This window comes from Vidua chalybeata, chromosome 4 (assembly GCF_026979565.1).
Source record: "Vidua chalybeata isolate OUT-0048 chromosome 4, bVidCha1 merged haplotype, whole genome shotgun sequence".
Lineage (NCBI taxonomy): Eukaryota > Metazoa > Chordata > Aves > Passeriformes > Viduidae > Vidua > Vidua chalybeata.
The window spans coordinates 20,017,529-20,038,201 of NC_071533.1; the positions used below are offsets into that span (position 1 = coordinate 20,017,529).

The following is a 20,673-nucleotide window of genomic DNA, read 5'->3' on the forward strand; positions in this document are numbered from 1 at the left end:
AGTCCCTAATTATGCCTGATGCAGGTATAATACAGGATAAAGAGGATTAAGGAGTCTGAGAGCCATAACAAGCAAAAGAGAATTCAGTTATGGTCATGGCAAGAAATGGAAAATAAAAGCCATTTTATTCTGAGATTTTTTTCATTGTCCTTTTTGTTCAGCTTCCTCTTCTCTAGGATCACAACCATGACACCCATGACTTATGTCAGAAGGCTTTTGTAAGGCTCATTTCATTAGTTCTGTGAGCTACAGTGCAGTAGCAGCAACTGCCTTTAGGATAATGACACACAGAACTGTAAAGAAGTCAACCCTGAAGTCTGTGTGTTGACTTGCTTTATTTGTTTTTATTAGTCCTCCATGTTACTTACATGCAGCATATTTTCAACAGGAATTTGAAAATATCTGAGAGTCAGATGCTGCTGCCCTGTCAGTCCCAGTAGTGTTATACTCAACTAATAGCTGGTGGAGTCCCTTTCTGCAGGGAATGTTGCTAAGGAATGAGGTTCTAGGGACAACAATTTTCATACAAGAAGCAAAATAACAATGGACAGTTGCTCTGATGTGAAAACAGAAAGATAACCTGTTCTTTTGCACTCAAAAATTCAAGAGTAACTGGTGTTTTGCTTGTAAAAATTTGAAAAGAAAGAATTGCTTTGAGGTAGTGGTTGTTTGGAGTGGCTCAACAACGCAAGGCATGAAAATGTAATGGTATGTTTGAGAGCTGGGAAGCACTTTTATTGCACATTGTTCAGTTATCTTACAGTGGTGGGCTAGGGGAGGGGGGAAATCTTCCAATATGCCACTCTAAAACCACACCAAAATTATCTTAAAATGGAAAGAATTCCTATCACTAAAAATATGCTCAGCCGTAATTTGCCATACTTCATTATGTTGTGCTATTGAAAAATTTGATCATCTCTGATCTTATGAACTATTTTATATATAGTCTCATGACATGCTCTGACCATGAATAGAACAGGGGTGCTTATAGATAGTTCCGTAACATTTGTATTAAAACAAATGTTAAACTCTTGATTAGATATCGAACTTGATAATACTAAGCAATTTATGCAAAATAAAACTAATCAGGAAGGTAGGGCTTAGGAACATTCATTGTTGCTTAGAGTGAAAGTGAGTATAATTAAAATGATAAGGTAGTTATGATTGGAATAAATTATTGAGGTTACAGATATTACACCTTAAAGCATCTGATTAATGTTGAGAGACCTTGATTGTGAATATGTTCTAGGCCTTTAAACATTGAAAAAAAGTAGATGATAGAACATAATCCTTTCTTCAGTGGGGCTTTTGCAGACTGAACAAAACTCTTAGGCTGATTTTCTATTTCTTGTCTTCCATATCTTCTACAATTTTATCTAATTTTTTTTTTGTGTACAAGTATTTTTTACCTATTGTTTACCTACAACTTAGAATTACCAGGAAATATGTGGAAATCTGTTTGCTAATCTGAGGCGTGACTGGGAAAAGAGGCTCACGTACTCCTGAAGAAAATCCAGTTATCAATTAAGATTTTTCATTAAAATATTTGAGTCATAGTTAATTTGCATTAGGATTTATTATCTGAGCAAACCTGACCTATTAAACCTTCTAAATCTATTACTGTCAGTTAATGTCATGATTAGAGGAAGAGCACATGGTGTGCCATGGAAACACAGCTGTTCCACCAAATTGTTAACTTGAAATCACCACTGTGCAGTTTATCACTGAATTATTAGACACAATATATTATTTTATGCTAGCCACTCTTGTGTCCATCTTCTTAATATTTTCCTTGTCATTATAAGTGCCTTTAGCCTTACAGGGTAATGAAAGGTTCTGTATCAAGTTTGATTACTACTCTAATGTTTTCCAGGCATGCTTGGTGATGAGCTTGGCATATGAAACAATTTCCTACACTAATAAAGCTAATTAAAGTGGGCAGTCATCCCCACATCACTCTTTAATGAATTATAATGAGCTCATTTATCTATCCAGTCTTGCTCACCACAGCTATTGACTAAGCTTCTCTGGCAGTGTAGGGTAGAACACATGCCCAGGAAAAAAATGGATACTGAAATGCATCTATTTTCCCATTTTTGGCATAGAAACAGGAGAAAGCAGAGGTATGCTTTAAGTGGAATATGCTTTTTAATTGGAAACGGTAAGCAGCTAAGTCCATCTAATGGACGTGAAAGAAGAATCATGCAGGACCTTAATGAGGTCTAGTATTGCACTGCAAGTGATGGAATAATTAATGCTTCTGTGGCACACACATATCATGTAAAATATGACTTACACAAAATCTTTTAGTATCTGGCTCTCTGGGGAAACTGCCTAAAGAAAATAACATCAAGCTCATTTTTGGCTGTGTTTCTTGGCATTTTTCTTTGTTTTCTCAAAATGAGCAAAGAAGAGATTGCAAGGTTATTTCATAATGACAAATATTGGAGAATTAAGCAGTAAGATTTATGAATGGAAAGAGATGATTCATGCAAATAAATATACATCTAGAAAAAACACCCGTTTTTCTTTGATTCTAACTCCACAACTTTCCCCATATGTAACAGATAAAGTCTAGTAATAGCAAATCACAGCTAACTGATGGAGTTACCTGGTCCTTACTAGCATTCCAGTGCTCTTAAGTCAAAGCCCACAGGCATGTTTTTGTATTATTTTATACATATTATTTTATATATTTGGCTTAATGCATTGATACATTTCTTTACATGGTAGCTCAGAATCAGGGAGAGCAGTTCTGTGTTAGCATGTTTATTATGCTGGTGAGTGGTGTACTAATTAATTAAACTGTACTGTTTTCTATACTGGCCAAACTAGGTAGGCTTTTATAGTTGGTATTGTATTGTCTGAAGAGATTTAAGTTTTGTAATATCTTTGTAGTTATGCTGTTGTAGGATGATTATCTTATGATAGCTGAGTTTTGTTTGTCTCAGTTATTTGACAAAACCTTGGTTTTTGTTTTTTTTTTTTCCCTCAAAAAATCATAAACAAGTGTTGTCTTTTGTAATGACCATAATGTCACTCCAGATATTTGATTTTCTGTATGTATGCAAAGTGGAAGGTATTTAAAGATTGATATATCTGCATAAACTTGCAGCAAAATGTCCTGTTGGTTGAACAACAGTATATTCTCAACTGAAAAATGTGTTTCCATTTAAGGTCAGTAAGTAATTGATTATGCAGTAGAGGAGGGAGTCATACTGAATATATAGTCTAGTTTACTGCTTGGCTTCACTACAATGAAGTATATTCACTGTAATTCAGAATCTAGTCTTGACTACTGATTAGAAGATAAGACCTCAGTGGGTCTAAAGAAGATCTGTGTGTCAGAGCTCAGTGTGCTAAATGGCTGCAGGTGAAAGAGGAGATAAATTTTTTTTTATGTGGAGAAACAAATCCAACTGTGCTTGGCAAGTGTGATAAAGGCAGCAAACAATCTTCACATTTTATATGTGTAAACTTTACGTCAAGTGTAGTAAGGCATTCTAAAATATCAACATGATTTACTGATTTGCTCACCAGCTGTGCATCATTTTGCTGTTCACTTAAAGGGTCAGTAATATTGTATAGGATGGTTATGCAACAGTCTTTAAGCAGTAGTAAATTGCAAGTATTAAGTATAGAGGATATCATTCTCTCAATGCACCCTCATGATATAAAGAGTAGGACATCTGAGGTTTCACTTTATCTAAATATGAGGGTTTCTTTATTTTCTGTGTCACCATGGTGGATCTAGGGAACCTTTTGGAATAAATTTGTCAGGCTAGTGTAGTCAAAGATTGTCAAAGAAAATGTGTTTGTTCTTTGCACACGATATTCATGCATGCAAGCATTTGTATATTTGATCCTAAAGACTTCCCTGGAATGACACAGTATTTTCATAATGATAACTTCAAGGAGAGCTGGTTGCATCCCTTCTCCTTTCTTACTCTCCTGAAAGCATTTAATAAGATTACTTCTGTTAATTCTAGTGTACTTGGAAGATCCAAAAACTTATTCATTGCTTTCTTCCCTGAATCATCCTCATCAATCAAAAATTGTTTTTATATATTTTTATTCTGATCCTAAAGAAAAATTTGACTTGGCTTTAATGTAAATGGTAATAATGGTAATGGTAAAGTGGTGATGGTAAAATAAAAATATGTATTTTGTCCTTTTTGTGCACAAAATGGTTTTTTGTCACATTTTTCCTCAAAACTGGAGGAAACCAAGGTCACTATTTCATAACACTCTCCTTTCCTCCTGTCTGAAATTTTCTTGTGATTCCAGGAGGCAGGACAAAGAATATTTTAAAGCTGATTAATTGAATTCAGCATAAAATAATAAATATTATGTCACATATACAAGCTGATAGTAGAAGACTACACTGGATTCAGGGGAGATTTAAGCTTAGCGGCCTGTGTTGGAGCTAGAAGAAACTTTTCTGTTGATCTCTTGGGGCAGCCAGGATCCAATTTGGACTTGTCTCCTTCTGTTTTGACAAATGAGGTTTTGTTTAGGACATTTTTTTCTGAATATGAAGAAATACATTTACTGGTATGGCAGTAATGAAACTTCTACAAAAATGCCGCAGGTTAGCAGATATTTTTACTTCACTTTTTTGGCCTGAACATTTTTTGTCATGCTGTTTGGCAGAAAGAAACTGACATACAAATGAAAAAGTGGCTGCGTTTCAATTGGAGATTAAATTATATTTGCACACAGTTAGAGATTTTATGGATATTCTTTCATGTTTCTCAGTCTATATCTATTAACATGATTAATAAGGTTGTTTGCTTGTAAAAGGGTGAAGAGGTTTTGGTTTTGCTGATTTGACGTTAAGGAAAAAAAATGGTTATGAATATATTTATCCCTGATGATAATGAGAGTTAATAGGACAATATTAAACATACTATTACAAACAAACAAAACCCCACCCTGATTACAGAAGGCTTTCATCAAATTAATAAGTGTGGTGAGGTCTTGTAGAGAATTTGCAATGCTGAAAAAAAATGGTGGTTAAGGAAGCACTCTTGGCAAATAAGATTATCTTGAAGAAAAATAAAAATTATAATTAAAAAAATTGCTGTTTGTTTCCACATCAGTAGATGCATCAGCAGCATTGGGGGAACTGATCCAAAGAATGAGTCTTGAAATGCCAGTTTAAAATAACTGAGAATAGTAATATAACAGCAGAGAATAGAAAATATCTTGCACCAGCTACTCATTCTGAGACCGATATGAGAAATTGTTGAACTGCTAACTCTTGCCTCTCATCTATTGCTCTGATCTGTATGGCTGAATGTCAGATGGAAATAGACAACTGCTTTTTGTTTGTTGGGTTTTTTAAAAAAGGTCTTTTAATTTGAGTTTGTTACTGGTTAAATTAGTAGAAACTGTTCTGGAAAATAGATTTGCTTGGACCATGAATGAGTATAATAAAGGGGGAAGAGTAGAACTGACTTCCTGAGATTTTAATCAGACCTCAGAAGTCTGCTGGAAGAGTCATGCATGTGAATAAGAATGATCTGGTTTTATGTAGTTAAGTCAATTTCCAAAACCCTTTCAACAAAGCCCTTCATCAAAGGCTCTTAAAAAATAAGAAGATGAGTAGAAAAGTCTTCTCTTGGATTAATGGCAGATCAGGAGTACAGTACAGAAGACACAAGTAGCTGTTTGTTAAAGGAAGAATTATACTTCTAGAAGGTCCAGAACAATCAGAATTTAAATGGAGTTTGAAATGTTGCAGAAAGATCTAATCATACTAAATGATGTAAAGATGGAAGGCAGTTGAGATTCAATGCCAGCAGATGCAATGGAGTATGCAAAGGGAAGAGCAATCCTGTTTTTCCATATGAGGAAAGAGAACTTTCAGACATGGTGCATAGTTCCTTGAAAAGACCTCCTTAGTACTTACTAAAATATATATATTTTTAAAGGGATTTACAGTTGAGCATTTATTCTTAGAAGAATCCTGATTACCTGGTTCAAATGAATGGCATATTCAGTCCAAGGGTAGAGGAAGGTTTTGATCAGAGATACCAGATGTTCTGTGTAAGGAAGAAGATATTTGCTAGCTTCAAACAGAGATGACAGTAGTTACACAATAAGCATGTGGTTTTCTAAAATAATGGAACTCACAGAGGAGATGAATAGGAAATACACCTACATTGTATTAAGGAAACAGGAACAATGGCATTGTTCCACAGCAGGTTGAAAACCAGAGGAAGGTTAGGGGGTTTTGTTTCACTTGTTTTCTCTACATTAATGTAGAATTTATTTAGGGATATCACCAAAGAAGACATTGTTCAGTATATGTGAATTCTGGCCATAAAGTGAGAATTGGTGGATTGGTTATATCGGGAAAAATGCCTTCATGTATTTTGTTATGCTTTTGGCTGCTATTCATGATTTCTGCAGGTTAGATATATCTTGGGCTTCACCTGGTATAATCATTCAGGTTTCATGTTCTGCAGTTTATTCATCAAGCTTCATACTTTTAAACTTAATGCTTTTTATTATCACTCAGAAGGAGAGAAAATTTCAGCTGGAGTTAAACAGAAAATCCAAATTAATTTACTTAATCTGTATTTCAGAATTAACGGAATTTGGCTTATTCTGAAGAAAACATTGTTAATTTAGCTTTCTGTTCATAAATGTCTGAAGTCAAAGTAGCATATCCTATATAGTCTCTTTGAGTGTTGCCTTCACAGTTGAATATCAATTGAATTCTAGTATTTAAATGGATGTAACTGCCTTAATTCACCTAGTAAAATATTTATTGACATGTTCCATGTAACTGAATTTAGAATATGTTACAGTATTGCATAGGTCTTTTTTTAGGAATAATCACCCTTATTTATCATAAGAAGATCAGATCCTATGCTCCCCAAACTCCATTTGATTTCGTGATCAAGAAATGAGAGTTGTTCCTTTAGAACAATTTCAATACTGGAGCTGTGTGGAAAGAAGATGTACAAAATGTATTTTTCTGGTACAATCAGGGTTTACAAAGCTGATTAAGGATTTTATTTGTGTTTTTCCTAATGGAAAGATAACTTGGAGTGAGACTCTGCTGGGTCTAGATGGTCATGGGAGTTGCTCTGAGCTGTTGTGTTATACTTTAATGGAAATTTCTGGAGCATGGACTTGGTCTCAGCCGTGTTTTGGACTTCAACAACAGCTGGTGGGGCAGTGTGACATGAGAAGCAGACGAGTTAAGTGTGACCACTGCCTGCAGTCAGCAGGGATGCTCTTTGGGAGCGTTGTTGGGACTCCAGCCAAGGCTAACTAATTTGGCAAGGCACCAAAACAACAGATGAGCCAAAGGAACAAAATCAGTATGCCTTGCACATGTGAAGAAATGCAGCCAGCCAAATAATTTCTCTCTTGGTGTGATTGAAGGGGATTGATACAACAGATATGTAGTGATGCTGTAGGTGGAGCTCGAGAGAACACAGAAAGGGAAAAGTCACACTGTGTATATGAGGTGCCATGGTGTGCTTACAGCAGACCAGACCAGTGACTTTGTTTTGACGCATGAAAGAAACAATGCAGACTTAGTCTCTCTGCTAATGTTAGGGTCTTTAGGACTATGATTAAAACAAGAGTGCAAGTAATAAATAAACAGTGCAAGTACTCATGATATGACTGAAAACACATTTCTGAAAACATGGTCTGTAATATCCAGCAGTCTACTCATGTAAACTCAGGTAGATGCTCTTCCTTTGGTAAAACATGTTAACACAAGTGGTGTCTCAGTTTGGAGAATGATAGGAGCGCTCTTCAGAAAATTTCACGTTAGAGCCACTAAACTACTTGTTGCTTTTCTGATGTCAGGTGATATAAAGTGAACCATAGAAGACATCCACAATCCCTCTCTAGACTCCTATGCTGTTTGCAGAAAAATACTGTGCATGTTAAACTTTGTGTTTTCTCTGAGTGTTCTAGATAGATATCCAGAAATTTATGAATTTTTCTGCAGAGATCTGCTGCATAACTGAGAGAAAGCTTCAACTGTTACGGCATTTGTGTACCTTTCTGGACCTGAAATTCAGTTTTAAATTTCTTAGTTTTGTTTGTTCCAGGATTATTTTCTTAAGACATGATACCCTAAGTAATTGTTAATTTTTGCAGTGCCCTAAGTTGGTAAACAATCCATTTAGCATCTGAAATTCAGCGCATTTATCAAATGAGTTTTATTGTATTCTAATTCTATGATATTTCGTTGGAAACATATTCTGTTTAGTACCAGAGGAAAAGCAGTAAATTTATCTTCCGGAATACTTGGTTCTGTTTATAGCACTTTGATTACAGTAAGCACAATATGCCTCTATGTTCCAAAGTATGAGGAGGTATAAAGTAAATTTTCAAATTTAAAATGATTATTCTTTTTGGCACTTATGCATAACCTGCTGCAGCTGTCTTCACACACTGTACAATTTTTCATCTTGTGTCCTGATCTGAGGAGAAACAGATTTGCTGCTATGTTTAGCATTTTCCCAAATGATCAGAATTAAACTAAAATAGAAAAATACTGGCACTGAGACATAGCAATCACTGTCATAGCTAGCAACTGGAAAGTAAGTAAAAGGGTGACAGTTTGAAGAATATTCTGACCATAAATGTTTGAAATAATAGCAGGAGATTCATAATGAACTTGCATCTAAATAATGGAATTTTTTTAAGTACCAGGGGATATAAGTGAAGAAAATGACAGCTTTTTGCACACGACTACTTTTCCATTTTTATGAAATACACTTGGAATTTAGTCTGCAAAACTTTTTTTGATTATCTATATTTAATAAAAGAAAGTAGTTTGAAGATGTACTGTTTATGGATTTTGCTGTCTAACAGTTCTCTTTAACAATGAGGTGTTAATTGACTTTTTATCAAGCATTTCCAGAGTCATGGACATGCTTACTACAATTGAGAGCGGAATTCTTATCCTTTTTTTCATAGTGAAATAATGAATAGCATTCATGAAAACAATGAGAATAATAATGACAATGTAATATGTAGTATATATAATTTATTAAGCTCCGCAAAATACCCTCAAAGCTGCAGTGCATACAGGTATCTTATGAAAACCTGCCTAGAGTGTAGATTCAATTATTTGGACTGATAATTTTGTAGTATTCATGTTCTTACTGGACTAGTAGCTTTGATAAAATATTGGCATAAACTCATTTTGCAGAAAGATAAGGAATCAAAGTGGCAAAGGGTATTGGTTTAATAAATAGAAAAAGGAAATGTCACCTAGCAGACTTTTATATCTGCGGATACTTAATTGATTGTAGTTGACTTCTGAAGTCTACTTATATGACAGTCTGTTCTTTTACACTCTATAAATATTGTAAGGGCTGAAAAAAACAGGAGACATATTTTTCAAATGTGATCATGCCCTATACACTGTAATTGGACTTACTTTTCTAAACACATGAATACATGGGTAGGGTGTCTACTGGAATGTGGAGATAGCTAAGAGGCCAACTCTCACAGCCCCAAAGTATTCAAAGTGTATTTAGAAAACCCTACTTTATGAGTGAAATGTTTGGGTTTTTTCCAGCTTAGTAAGATTTTGTATAGATTTAGAATACATTTGAGTGCATGCTTTCCTAGAAACAGGCCATCCTTTTCAAGTTATTTCTTCTTTAATATCTGTTGCTGTGACGATTCATTAGGAGGCAATACTGGGTTTTTGGGAGGTTTGGGCTTTTTTTGTTGTTGTTTTTTGTACTATAAATCCCCATCAGACTGTGTCTGCTATTTCTCATCCACCTTGAGAAGCTTTTCTCAAATTTTTTTTTGATCTTTTCATGGCATTTTTGCCCTGTATGATAGTTTCTGAGCAGATAATGAAGCATTTCAGACGTCTTGTAGAGAAGAAATAGAGATGATCCATTCCTGAATTCACACCATCAGATACACATTGCTGTTTGCCCATAGACTAATGAATAACACAGCATTCCATAGTATGGAATTCCTTTAATATCATTCATGCAATCCTTTGCTGAAATATTTTGGTTCTTTCATGAGAAAAGTAAGTTCCAAGCCTCTTCTCCTGCTACAATTTCAGTACTTTCTTTCTGGAGGGACAATATTCAGTGTTCTGACAACAGTTTTTTCCACAACATTTTTTTATTTTGTTAGTGCTACATTCAGTCAGGTGTCTGCAACATTGAAATTGCCCAAACCTTTTTGCAGTCAACTGCTTGACAGTGTGTTTTCTTTCTTTTATTCACGTTCTTGTATTTGAAGAAAGATTGATGCCTCTGCAGATACTGTGCAGCAAAATGAGATAACATCCTAAATTTGTTCTGCATTCAACAACAAACAGCTGTCTGCTGCTCCAAGAAAGCAGGGTTGTACCATGTGTAGCGGTGACTTAGGAAGATGAGCACCATCACTATTTCTTCTTTCTTTCCCTTGCTTTGCATACCCAGCAAGATGCCATATTTGATGGGATATTCCTTGGATCAGTTGGCTGTCTTGGCTGTGTCCCCTCCCAACTCCTTTGTGCCACCCCCCTCTCCTCACTGCAGTTGGCAGTACAAGAAGCAGAAAAGGCCTTGATGCCGTATAAGTGCTGCTTGGCAAAAAGAAAATAAAATCTGTATTATCAACACTGCTTCCAGACCAAATCCAACCTGTAGTGCTGTACAAGCTTCTGTGAAGAAAGTTAAGTCTACCTCAGCGAAAATCATCGCAGAGTCCAAACCTAAGAGTCTCAAGCATCCCAGAAATTACAGGGTGCTCTTTTACAAGGCTGCAGTGGCCTGTGCAGGAGTTGATAATGCAGGGCACCGATTTCCAAGCACCATGTCCCGCTGGAAGGGTTAATCAGAGTTTTGTTGAAATGAGGCAGTGCACAGGAAAAACCTTAGCCCTACATGCTTTTCTCTAATCTCTAAGGATAGTTATAGTCTAAATTTTATGAGATGATTGTTGCATGGAATGTGGAAGTTAAGTGCCTGGAGAACTGTGCTGAGCAGGAGGGGTCCATTCCTTGCATGCATGAGGAAAATCCAGCTGGGTGCTTGACTGTTTTTTTGCCAGGAGAGGTGCACTGTGGGTTTTAAGTCTTTGGAAGCTCCCTGAGGCAGAATCTTTCTTCAAGCTCTCACTAGTCCAAGGGAGTTCTGCTTTGCCTCTTAGAAAAAACCTAGTACCAAAGCTCACTGCAAAAATCTGTCCTGCTGTGGTTGAAGCACGATGTTACAGGCCTCATTCCTGGATTTGCTTGCGCATGCTTTCTGGAAGATATTTTTGTACTAGTCTTGGCTATGGGGCCTTGATATGTTTCTTTTCCCACTGTGTATTGTACTATTTTATTCTAAGTTTAAAAGGAGAAATCCAAAAGGTAGCAACCATGTAAAACTGGGCTGACAAAAAGAACTCAGAACAACATAAAAAAATTTGAGGTACCATAGCTAATGCCATATTGTTTTTAAAACCATTTTGTTAAATAAAGATCTTGCTTTGATAAAATAATTGTTGCTGATACTTAAAACCATATTTTTTAGAAGCAGATACTTCTGCTAACAGTAATGTTAAATACGTACTAATATCATATTCAGTGCTGCAGGCTGTATTCTGGGATGTGTTAAAATTTTATTTTCAGCTAATGTGCCTAAACATCAATCTGCTAGTAGATAATAAAATGCTTCAATAGCATATAATAAAGAAAATTTCCATGACTTTTTCCCTAGCAGAGATAATGTGAGTTCTGGCTTTTTTATAAGTTTGGATCTTTCAGAAGATCGATAGTAGTACCGAAGTAGTGTGTAGGTGGCAAAAAATGGTGTAGCTCTTTCTTTTGCAGTTGTTTTAAATATTTGCAATATTTACGCACATGTGTCTCGTTTCTTCTTCCAGTTCTGTTAGAGCAATATAATTACTTTGGAATATTATAATTATTACCTTCTATGTGACGAAAATGGGATCACACTCTTAATTTTTTTGTCCTGTGTTTTTGTGTTTATTTGGAAATACAAACAATTAGTAGTGGCAGAGTGCAAGTTTATCACACTGGTTATACTCTTTAGAACCTCTGAACTCTACACAGTCTAAATGATTGCTGCACTCTTATACTGCTATTAGCTGATAACTAGAGGTGCCATTTTATTTTCAGAATAAGTGTTGTGAATATACCACCAGATTTCCAAAAGTTTTCTTGTCATGTGGATTGTGGTTTTCTAGGTTTTGTTTGTTTGTTTGTTTTCTTTTAATAATAGTGCTCCAAATTAGTAAACTTCCCAAACAAATGTTTCCATGCTAGAAGAATGTAAAAATAGAGTTCTTCTGTTACAGTTGTATAACAAGCTGGTTAGTTTGCTTTTCAACAGTTCTTATTAATTTGAATAAGAAATTATTAATAAGAAACAGTCTATTAATTTGAATTTCTTCTCTGGGATATTTATCAGAACAAGACAGAACTTGATCTTTCTTCTTCAAATATGGCGTTGAGACTTACATGAACTCATGAGATTTCCTGGGGTCAGCTTGCAGCCTGTCTCCTGGACATGGGTTTGGGTACAGTTTTAGCTATTAGGGTCACTTTCGTGCAGGTCAGACTGAGTTACAGTAGTTACTTCACTAAGTGGAAACCATATTCTTTCCTCCCCCAGTTAATACCAGAACTGCTGCTGTTTTACAACAAAAGATGTATGGATAGGGAGTGTCCTTTCCTTTTCCTGTGGATGTCTGTTGTGCTTTCTTTTTCATCTCTTCAAGATCAAGAGCTCTGCAGTAATGCTCTAAATTGATATTTCTGTAATGTTGTTTTGTATGATTAAAATTACAACACTTCATAGCTGTTTCTCAGACTAAAAGGAATGACCTGATAGGATTTTCAGTAAAAAGAGTTGAAAGATTCAGAAAACAATGAAATGGACTTCTGTGCAGGGAGCTATTCAAATTTCTGTGCAATGTTTTTGGATACATTAATTTCTTTATGCAGCAACTTAGGAAATGTTATTGAAAATACCACACATGACAAAGAAAAATGGAGTTTCATTATTTGAATGTAATTATGTGAAACAGCCTCACCTTGTCATGAGCAAAATAGAAGTGTTAAGCCTATTATAACATCTCTTTTGATGTTTTTCTAGGATGGAATAAAAGATGAATGCTCAGTGATGAAGCTGCAGCTGAAGGAGAGAGACGAACTCATAGCCCAGCTTCGTGAGGAGCTGGTAAGCAGGAGAAGCAATGGGGGGTTTTTCTGGGTGGTTTTAGGTTCATTTCCCTGATAATGTCACTCCAAGGGCAGTTATTAAAGAAATAGAATTTTACACCTGTAACACAATTACTAGCCTAAGGCTATGTTAATCATTCAGATATACACTGATAACACTGACTGTACTTTTCTAGGGACTTGTCAGCCTCTGAAGTGGCTACTGTCTAGTTTCACTGCTTGTAAAAGTATTTTTGAACACATTGTGTTGATAGTTGTCTGATCAGAGGCAGATAAGCACAGTACTGTATGCATATGCCATAAATCTTGAAGGGCCATGCACATGCCTGATAAATTGTCAGTACTTCTCCCATGAGCTGCTTTTCACATCTATGAGATTCTTCAGTAGAAAAGGAAATAAGGGTTTTTTTCTCTCCATAATAGATGTCTTTGCATAAAATAATAAATATTCTTACACTTGTTGAAGCTTTACTTAGCATATGAGCTACTAATGCTTGGCTACTACTGCTTTAAGGATTGATAAAATACTTTCCAGTGACTGAAGCAAAATACATAATTCAGCAATTAAAAAAAAAAAAACCTAAAGAGGTGAAAATGCATTTTATTCTTTTGCTAAGGCTGTGGGAACAGAATTTTAACATTCCTTTTTTGATGGAATGTGGTTAAAGCATGGATGTCTTCAGTATTTTCAAATAAATGACAGGGAGTTTCCACCTCCTCTCTCACTGGAGACAAATCCTGTAGGGTCACCACCTTCAGGAGGACATTCAGCACATCATGCATACCTTCCATGAAAGCTGCAGCTGTTTGGGCACCTAAGATTTTGTCTAAGCACCCTTTGGGACAAGGGTTTGTTTCCTTAATTAGATCTTAATTAGCTGATCTACCTTAGGGGATTTTTGTGCCTTTCTGTCTTGTAACTCTCGTGCCTAGCTCAGAACTCGAACAGAATTAATTCAAGTCTAGCCATTACTGCATCTTTTTATACTCACTAAAAGCAGGAATACGCTTTTATGCCAAATAACTCAAGTTTCAAGTTGCATGGGAAAAATGTTATCCTGCCCAAGAGTGAAAGATTTCTTTGCTATATTAACATCTGCAAAATAAATACACATCATCAATATTCGTTGTTTTGTATTTGGCTACATTAAGAAATGATGTATTGTGTAATTATTATCTAAAATTAAATTACAAAATGGGGCACAGGGTGCATCAAACTTCTCCGCAGTCCTGGAGCATTAATTTTATATCAGTCTAGTTCAGAACATATGCTATTTAACTGGTGGACAATTTTGTCAGTGTAAAATTACCATGTATTGATGCAGGGAGCTGTAGCTCATTTGCTGTTAAATGCTGTCAAAATTCATCATTTGAAGAGAAAAAGACCCACAGGGAACCTAATAACAGAAAAAAAGTACAACTTCCCAGGGCCTTGAAATAAGGATTTCTTTATGATTGAAAAAAACCTTTTTTTCTTTATGATAGAAAAAAAACAAGTGGGAACATCATAGGAAAAAAAGTGTTTGTTTTTTGTGGTGTAGTTTTGGTGGGTTTTTTGTTTGTTTGTTTTTTGGGTTTTTTTGTGTGGTGTTGTTTTTTTGAGTTGTCTAAGTACAGTCATAGGTGTACTTTTTAAATCTCTACTGGATCTTCTGCAATACAGCACATCCAGTGCTCTTTTTCTTGTGCTGCCCTGGATCCTGATGGCACTGATGAAGTTGACTCCTAATTGTGTGAGATGCTCTTAGAAACTTTTTTCAGTGTGCTTTTGAGGGAAAGTAAGCTGTCTTTCCGAGCTGTTAAAAATGAATTAAATTTGTAATGATTGCCAGGAAATTCTGATAATGTTTTCCTAGCTTGCATAAAACTCAGCAAAACATGGATGTGAAACATGCTTTAATATTCTGCAAATGCTGCATTTACTTGTGTGTTTCTGAGACTGTAAACATTTGGAAAGTGAATGTTTACAGAAGTTAAGAGCAGTCATTTTTGGCTCATGAAACTGCATGTATTTTCACATAGCTGCAGTTTTATTACAGACATAGCACATAGAAAACTAAAACTTTTGTTTTTGTTTCTTGGGGCAGACCATGTTCCATTTGTCACTCTGAATATGGAAATATGAAATTTGTTAATGCAACTTGCCTGTCTTGAAGTCATGGACTCCTGATGCTAGTTCAGAAATAGCTCATAAATTTGATTTGAGTAGGAATCAGTTTTATGCTTCTTGAGAAGTACACAAAAAACTGTACTTCCCAGCATTCAAGTTGAATGTTTACATGTAGATGTAAAACCCTTACTTAGTTGGTTTTACTGCAATACTCTTCAACTAACCCAAAGTGGGTTAATTTTGGGTAAATTTTGGCTCTGTGGCAGCTTTTGCTTCTTGCTTTCCTCTAGATTTGAAAGGCTTTTCTAGTAGTTTTTCCCTCTGATTTTTTCCCCCCTAATTTTTAAATACTTAAAAAAAAGCATTTCTACCTCATTTGAGTCCATTATGAAGGAAACCTTGAGCTGAGCTGAGGAAAATGTCAATGGAGTGTGAGTTGATGAAGCTTCAGAACTTGCAATTGTTACATAGCTTTTTAAGGGGGAAAAGGCTAAATACTAAAGAAATGAAAATAGGGGTTTAGATGCTCAGCTGCAATACCCAGGTAGAAAGGATAAAATACAAGGAGCCATCACCTACTTCCTAATAAACAAAGAAGAACATAGAATAGTCTCTTGCAGATTTTTAGTTTGTTCTCCTTTTTAGTGATTATTTTTTATTGACTCCCTTTGTCACCAGAAGTGTGTCTGTCTTTGGAGAAATAAAGATAGGTAGGTAGAGAAGTGGAATTAATTCCTGCATGCTTCCATTAGCTACTGAAAAATGCCTGTTTCGGAAATGTCAGGTACCCAAACCTGCTCTAAAGCTACCTGGAAATCGTAAACTTCAGCAGGAATTGAAAATTTGGGTGCAAACCACCACTTTTCTGAAAACTGTACTCATCTGTGAGAATGTTCTCCAGGGAATTGAATTAAGCATATCCATTCTGCAGGGAACGTGTTCTTCTTTTCTCTTATTTTTTTTTCCCCTAAAATAACCAAAATAAATAAACATATTAGTTTTCATTGGCATGAAGATATTTGTAACCTCAGCTGTCTCATACCCAGGTCTGCCTGCAACTGCATTTTTCCATATATTTTTCCAAATCGATCTTTTTTCCACTGCAGTGTGAGCACTTACAACGACTTTAAGCAGAAAATATTTTCATGTTATATTGGCAAAAATAACTGACTGCTGTTTACAGTAGCATTTATTCTATTGTTGTCATTGGTACAGCAGCATTCACGCTGAAAAATGAGATTTAACACCATTATCCTTTCAACCTTGATTCCCTGTGTGACTTAAGTCATGTGTTATGCCACTAAAATGAAAAATGTAGTGAGGCAGCTCGAGTGGATTCTGAGTGGAACTGGAGGCAAAGTTAGGTCAGGAAATTAATCCCCCTTATAGCCCAGGTGTTGGAAATACTTTTCTGCCATGGAGGTGGCTCTCTATCAAATGCTCGACTTTCTACATTTATGGAATAGTGAGGTACAGTGGACTTTACCTCCAGCTGTAGAAGTTATTCCTTTCAGGCTAGATACTCAGGAGTTACCTCAACAAAACATAGCTGCCCTATTTTTATTTTTTAAACTTTTTTCCCTTGTCTTTTCAAGTAATAAATAAGCTCTATCTCCCTGCCCAAAACTTAAGTTAAATGATTTGAAAGGGCATGGGACTTGTGCAGTGGTTTGGGGGGAGGGGGTTGATGGGTGATTATTTTTGGTGAGGAGTGGTTTTTGTATTTATTTGTTTTGTTGCTGTATCCTAAATACAGTGTATTCCTAGAGGGCAAGAGTGATGGCAGGCTTAGTTGTTTTCTGTAGGTTGATTTCAATAATGGGCAATTAGCCAATTGCTCAATTTTTGAAGTATGGTGAGGATGAGTACTTTTTACGCAGCTTTGAAGTGTAACAGAAAACCTTAGATGCATTTGAATCCTGCTGATGAACTGTTTATGAAAAACGCTTACATTCAGTGTAAAAATCACCTCAAAATGTAGTTATGCCAGTTCAGATCCCTTGAATTTTACAGTCTTAATATCACGTCTTTGCCTTTGTCAGGCAAAGAATGAGATTGGGCTAAAAATGTCATGAGCACATGGGGAAAATAATTTTTTGAGTTGTTTTGAAAAAGAAATTTTCGTTAGTTCACGCTACTTCTAAAATTTTAAAAACAATTGTCCATTTGTAAAGGAGAGGAACCCTTATTTTTGGAAAAATCTAGTTTATTCTTTACACTGATTACCCATTTGCTTTACATTCTGCTGGTTTGTAGTTTTATTTCATGTTAGCTGTTTTTATGAGAGGGTGTTACAAGACACATGGATAATTTACATAAGAACCAGCATTTGTAAGTAGTTTCAAATCCTCTTTCTTCACCATATTTAGGAAGAATTAGGAGTGGAAAAGAAATAGATTAGGTGTACTTAAACATTATTAAAGTGTCAGGCATCTTCCCCCTTTTTTGCAGGAGAATTAATTGCACATATTCCAGAAGAGGCTTATCTGAGCAGTAATTACTCTCTGAATCAGTTCCACAAGACAGACATAGAGTGTGAAAATGGCAATATCCTATAACCTACAATGGGGATTAGGCTCCAACTCCTTGTCTACACCAGTCTCTTGATGAAAAGCTGCCAGTCAGATAGGATCTTTAATATTCCTGGCCACTTGTAGAGGTGATTCTGCATATGAGTTTAAGTTCTTACTACAAAACATTGTCATATCATGGTGTTCGGCCTAGATAAAAAAATATGTCACAAGTACAGAGTGTGTTCCTGGTCTAACTGAGGCTCTGCTCTGGATTATTTAATAAAAAGTACGCTGCAAAATGAACAGACCTGAAATACAGAATTTGGCTGAAGTCTCCCTTGGGACACAGTGCCAAGGCTTGCCGTCCTTCAATAATAATGTGCCATGTGTGCTTATCGTTGGCAGGAGTGTCACTTGTAGACAGCTGCCTTCATGAGATGTGCAATGTTTTACTGATGGGCCTTCTAGTATAAGCAGGCAATTCTGATCTGGCCTTAGGCCAAAATCTAGGAAAACTTTACTTTTTGATCTCTCTGAAGGACAAAATGTATGTCTAAATGTCACCTTTCCTTTTTTTTCACTTAATTTTTTTAACCGATTTTTGCTCAAGTGAAGATCTAAAGATAGCTGAACATGGGTGAATTTTAGGATAAATGGAAATGGCGTCTTGGGGATGTGCAGGGAAGGAAGACTCTGTGTTGCAGTTCAGCTTTGTAGATGTTTTCCTTTGCAGGATGAAAGTTGGCTAAAAAGTATTGAAATTCATTGTTGCTTGATTGTAAGTTTGTGATATTAGATAAATTCTCAAATAAGTACTCAGGTTTGAGATGACATGAAAATGACAGCTATCTGTATAATCTAATGAAATATTATTGCCTATATGTGTTAATAAGACAACCGAGAAAAGTAATGTTACTTAAAAACAAATACAGGTGTGCTGGGAAGTTTGTTTTGCTTCTGAAGATCAGTAGTTTAATTTCTACGAATTAACACCTTCAGTATGTTGCTAAAGTTGTGTGACATTTTTATTGTAATCATCTGATATGGATGACTTTCAGATTGATAAATGCATTATCCTTAGCACTGCACTACAGTGTGTAATGTATCAACTGGTAGTGTTGTTTCTTCAAATAATTAGTTTTCTGATTGGAGAATTATTTTTGCTCTTCACAATGTGGGGATATCTGTCTGTGCAATTTGCTAAGGATCTGATAGAAAAATAATGTTTTGTTTGTTTTCTCCTTTCTCCCCTCAATCTTAGTTTAGTGTCTTGTCCAGTTTTCTTTGCCATAGCTGGACATAATTCACAGAAAAGTCTGTACATATACACTAGTATAACAATCATCACAAATGAAGAATCATCTGTGTTTTAATACCAAAATATATTTTTTCTTTGCACACTAGTGATGTTTTTTAAGGAAGGGTGTAATGTAGTGTTTATCCTCAGTGAATATTTTTTCATTCACTCTTAGTATATTCCAGAATGTAAAGACATCAAATATTTTTGTCTGTAAATAATACATTGTTGTTCACACATGACAATTTTTAGGGGGGGAAAAAGGAAAATACTTTGATTTTAGGACTGAGAAACTGTTCTTTAGTCACCAAAAAGCTGAACTGAAGTATCTATCCTTCCCTAAAAGAGTTAACTAACAAGAAATTAGTTACATGAAAATATTTCTTACATCTCACTAATATTGCTTTTCAGAGACTGACTCCACAGATCCTCTCCAAGTTTTGTATAGTTTTGTTGTTCCATTACTCAATTTCATTTTGTTATTTGAAATGCACAAGATTTAAGAGATTCAACAAAGAATCCGTTTCAAATTCTGTTTCAAAGTCTGAGCACTTTCTCACTGACGATACCTTCTGTACTTTGAATCATGAATATTGCATGGTTCAAAAGATGCTCAAACACTTCCTCAGGTGCTCTGCCTTCTTTGAAACACATTTTTTAGTGATTTTAAGTTCTGTTTAGAGCTGAGGTATGTGGAGTTCGAGTAGAACTTCCACAGAAAAGTTCTGGTTCATACCTAGTTTGTCTCTGTGAGGCTTTAGCTGTGAAACTGGGAAAGTTGCCCCTTCCAGTTTTTGGAGAGCAAAAATGCCCTTTGCCATAGCTGTTTCCCATGGTTTGGAGAAGTGAATTAAATAGAATAAAGTACTAGTGATCTTCTAGATTTGAGTAGCTAATTATTATACTACATGCCCTCTCTTATCTCTGTTATTACCTAGGATGGGTGGGACTGATGCTCTGATGCTGGGCTGGAGGGCTGGAGAGCTGCTGAACAGATAATTATGTGGTTGTTTTTTTTTTTTTTTTTTTTTTTTTTTTCTTTTTTCTTTTTTTAAATCAGAATAGCAATCTTACAACAAGAGGTAGGTTTTGGTCACATTTTGGTCATATTGTCAAGCCTCTTTCTTCCATGCAGGTCTTTAATGCTCCCCTTGGATTCTTTCTTCTGCTGTTCTGATTTCCTGCGTCTTTCTTCATCTTTTGAAATACTGTTCCCCTCTTTCTATAGAAACCACACATAGTCTGCACATCTTTTAATGTCCTGTGCATGTTTTATCAATTCTTTATCCAGAAGCTTATTGATGCTCACTTCTGGTTTTTGGGTGGAAACTTTTTGCAAGCTTAGGTGTTTTTACTGCTATACAGCTGTAATATTTTTGGCTCTGATGAGGTTTTATCAATATCCCAGTGCAACAAGAAGGGAATGGGTTCTGTAGCCAAGCTTTCAGAAATTACCTGCTGATTACTCTGTATTTAAGCTGGGTGTTTGGTGAGATAGGCAGTGGGCTGTACAAATGCCCTCCATTGCCCTGCAGGGAGGAGGCAGATGACTGAAGAG

The 20,673-nt window shown here is 35.7% G+C and overlaps 1 protein-coding gene across 5 annotated transcripts in view; it reads left to right on the forward strand.

Annotated features, from left to right (window-relative positions):
* The window catches only part of CCSER1 (coiled-coil serine rich protein 1), a 603,186-nt gene that overhangs the window by 320,868 nt on the left and 261,645 nt on the right, over positions 1-20,673 (forward strand). For all 5 annotated transcript variants that reach the window (XM_053941467.1, XM_053941468.1, XM_053941472.1 and 2 more), the window contains exon 8: positions 13,110-13,193. In XM_053941467.1, the coding sequence (XP_053797442.1) occupies positions 13,110-13,193 (84 nt within the window). The remainder of the gene's footprint in view (positions 1-13,109; positions 13,194-20,673) is intronic.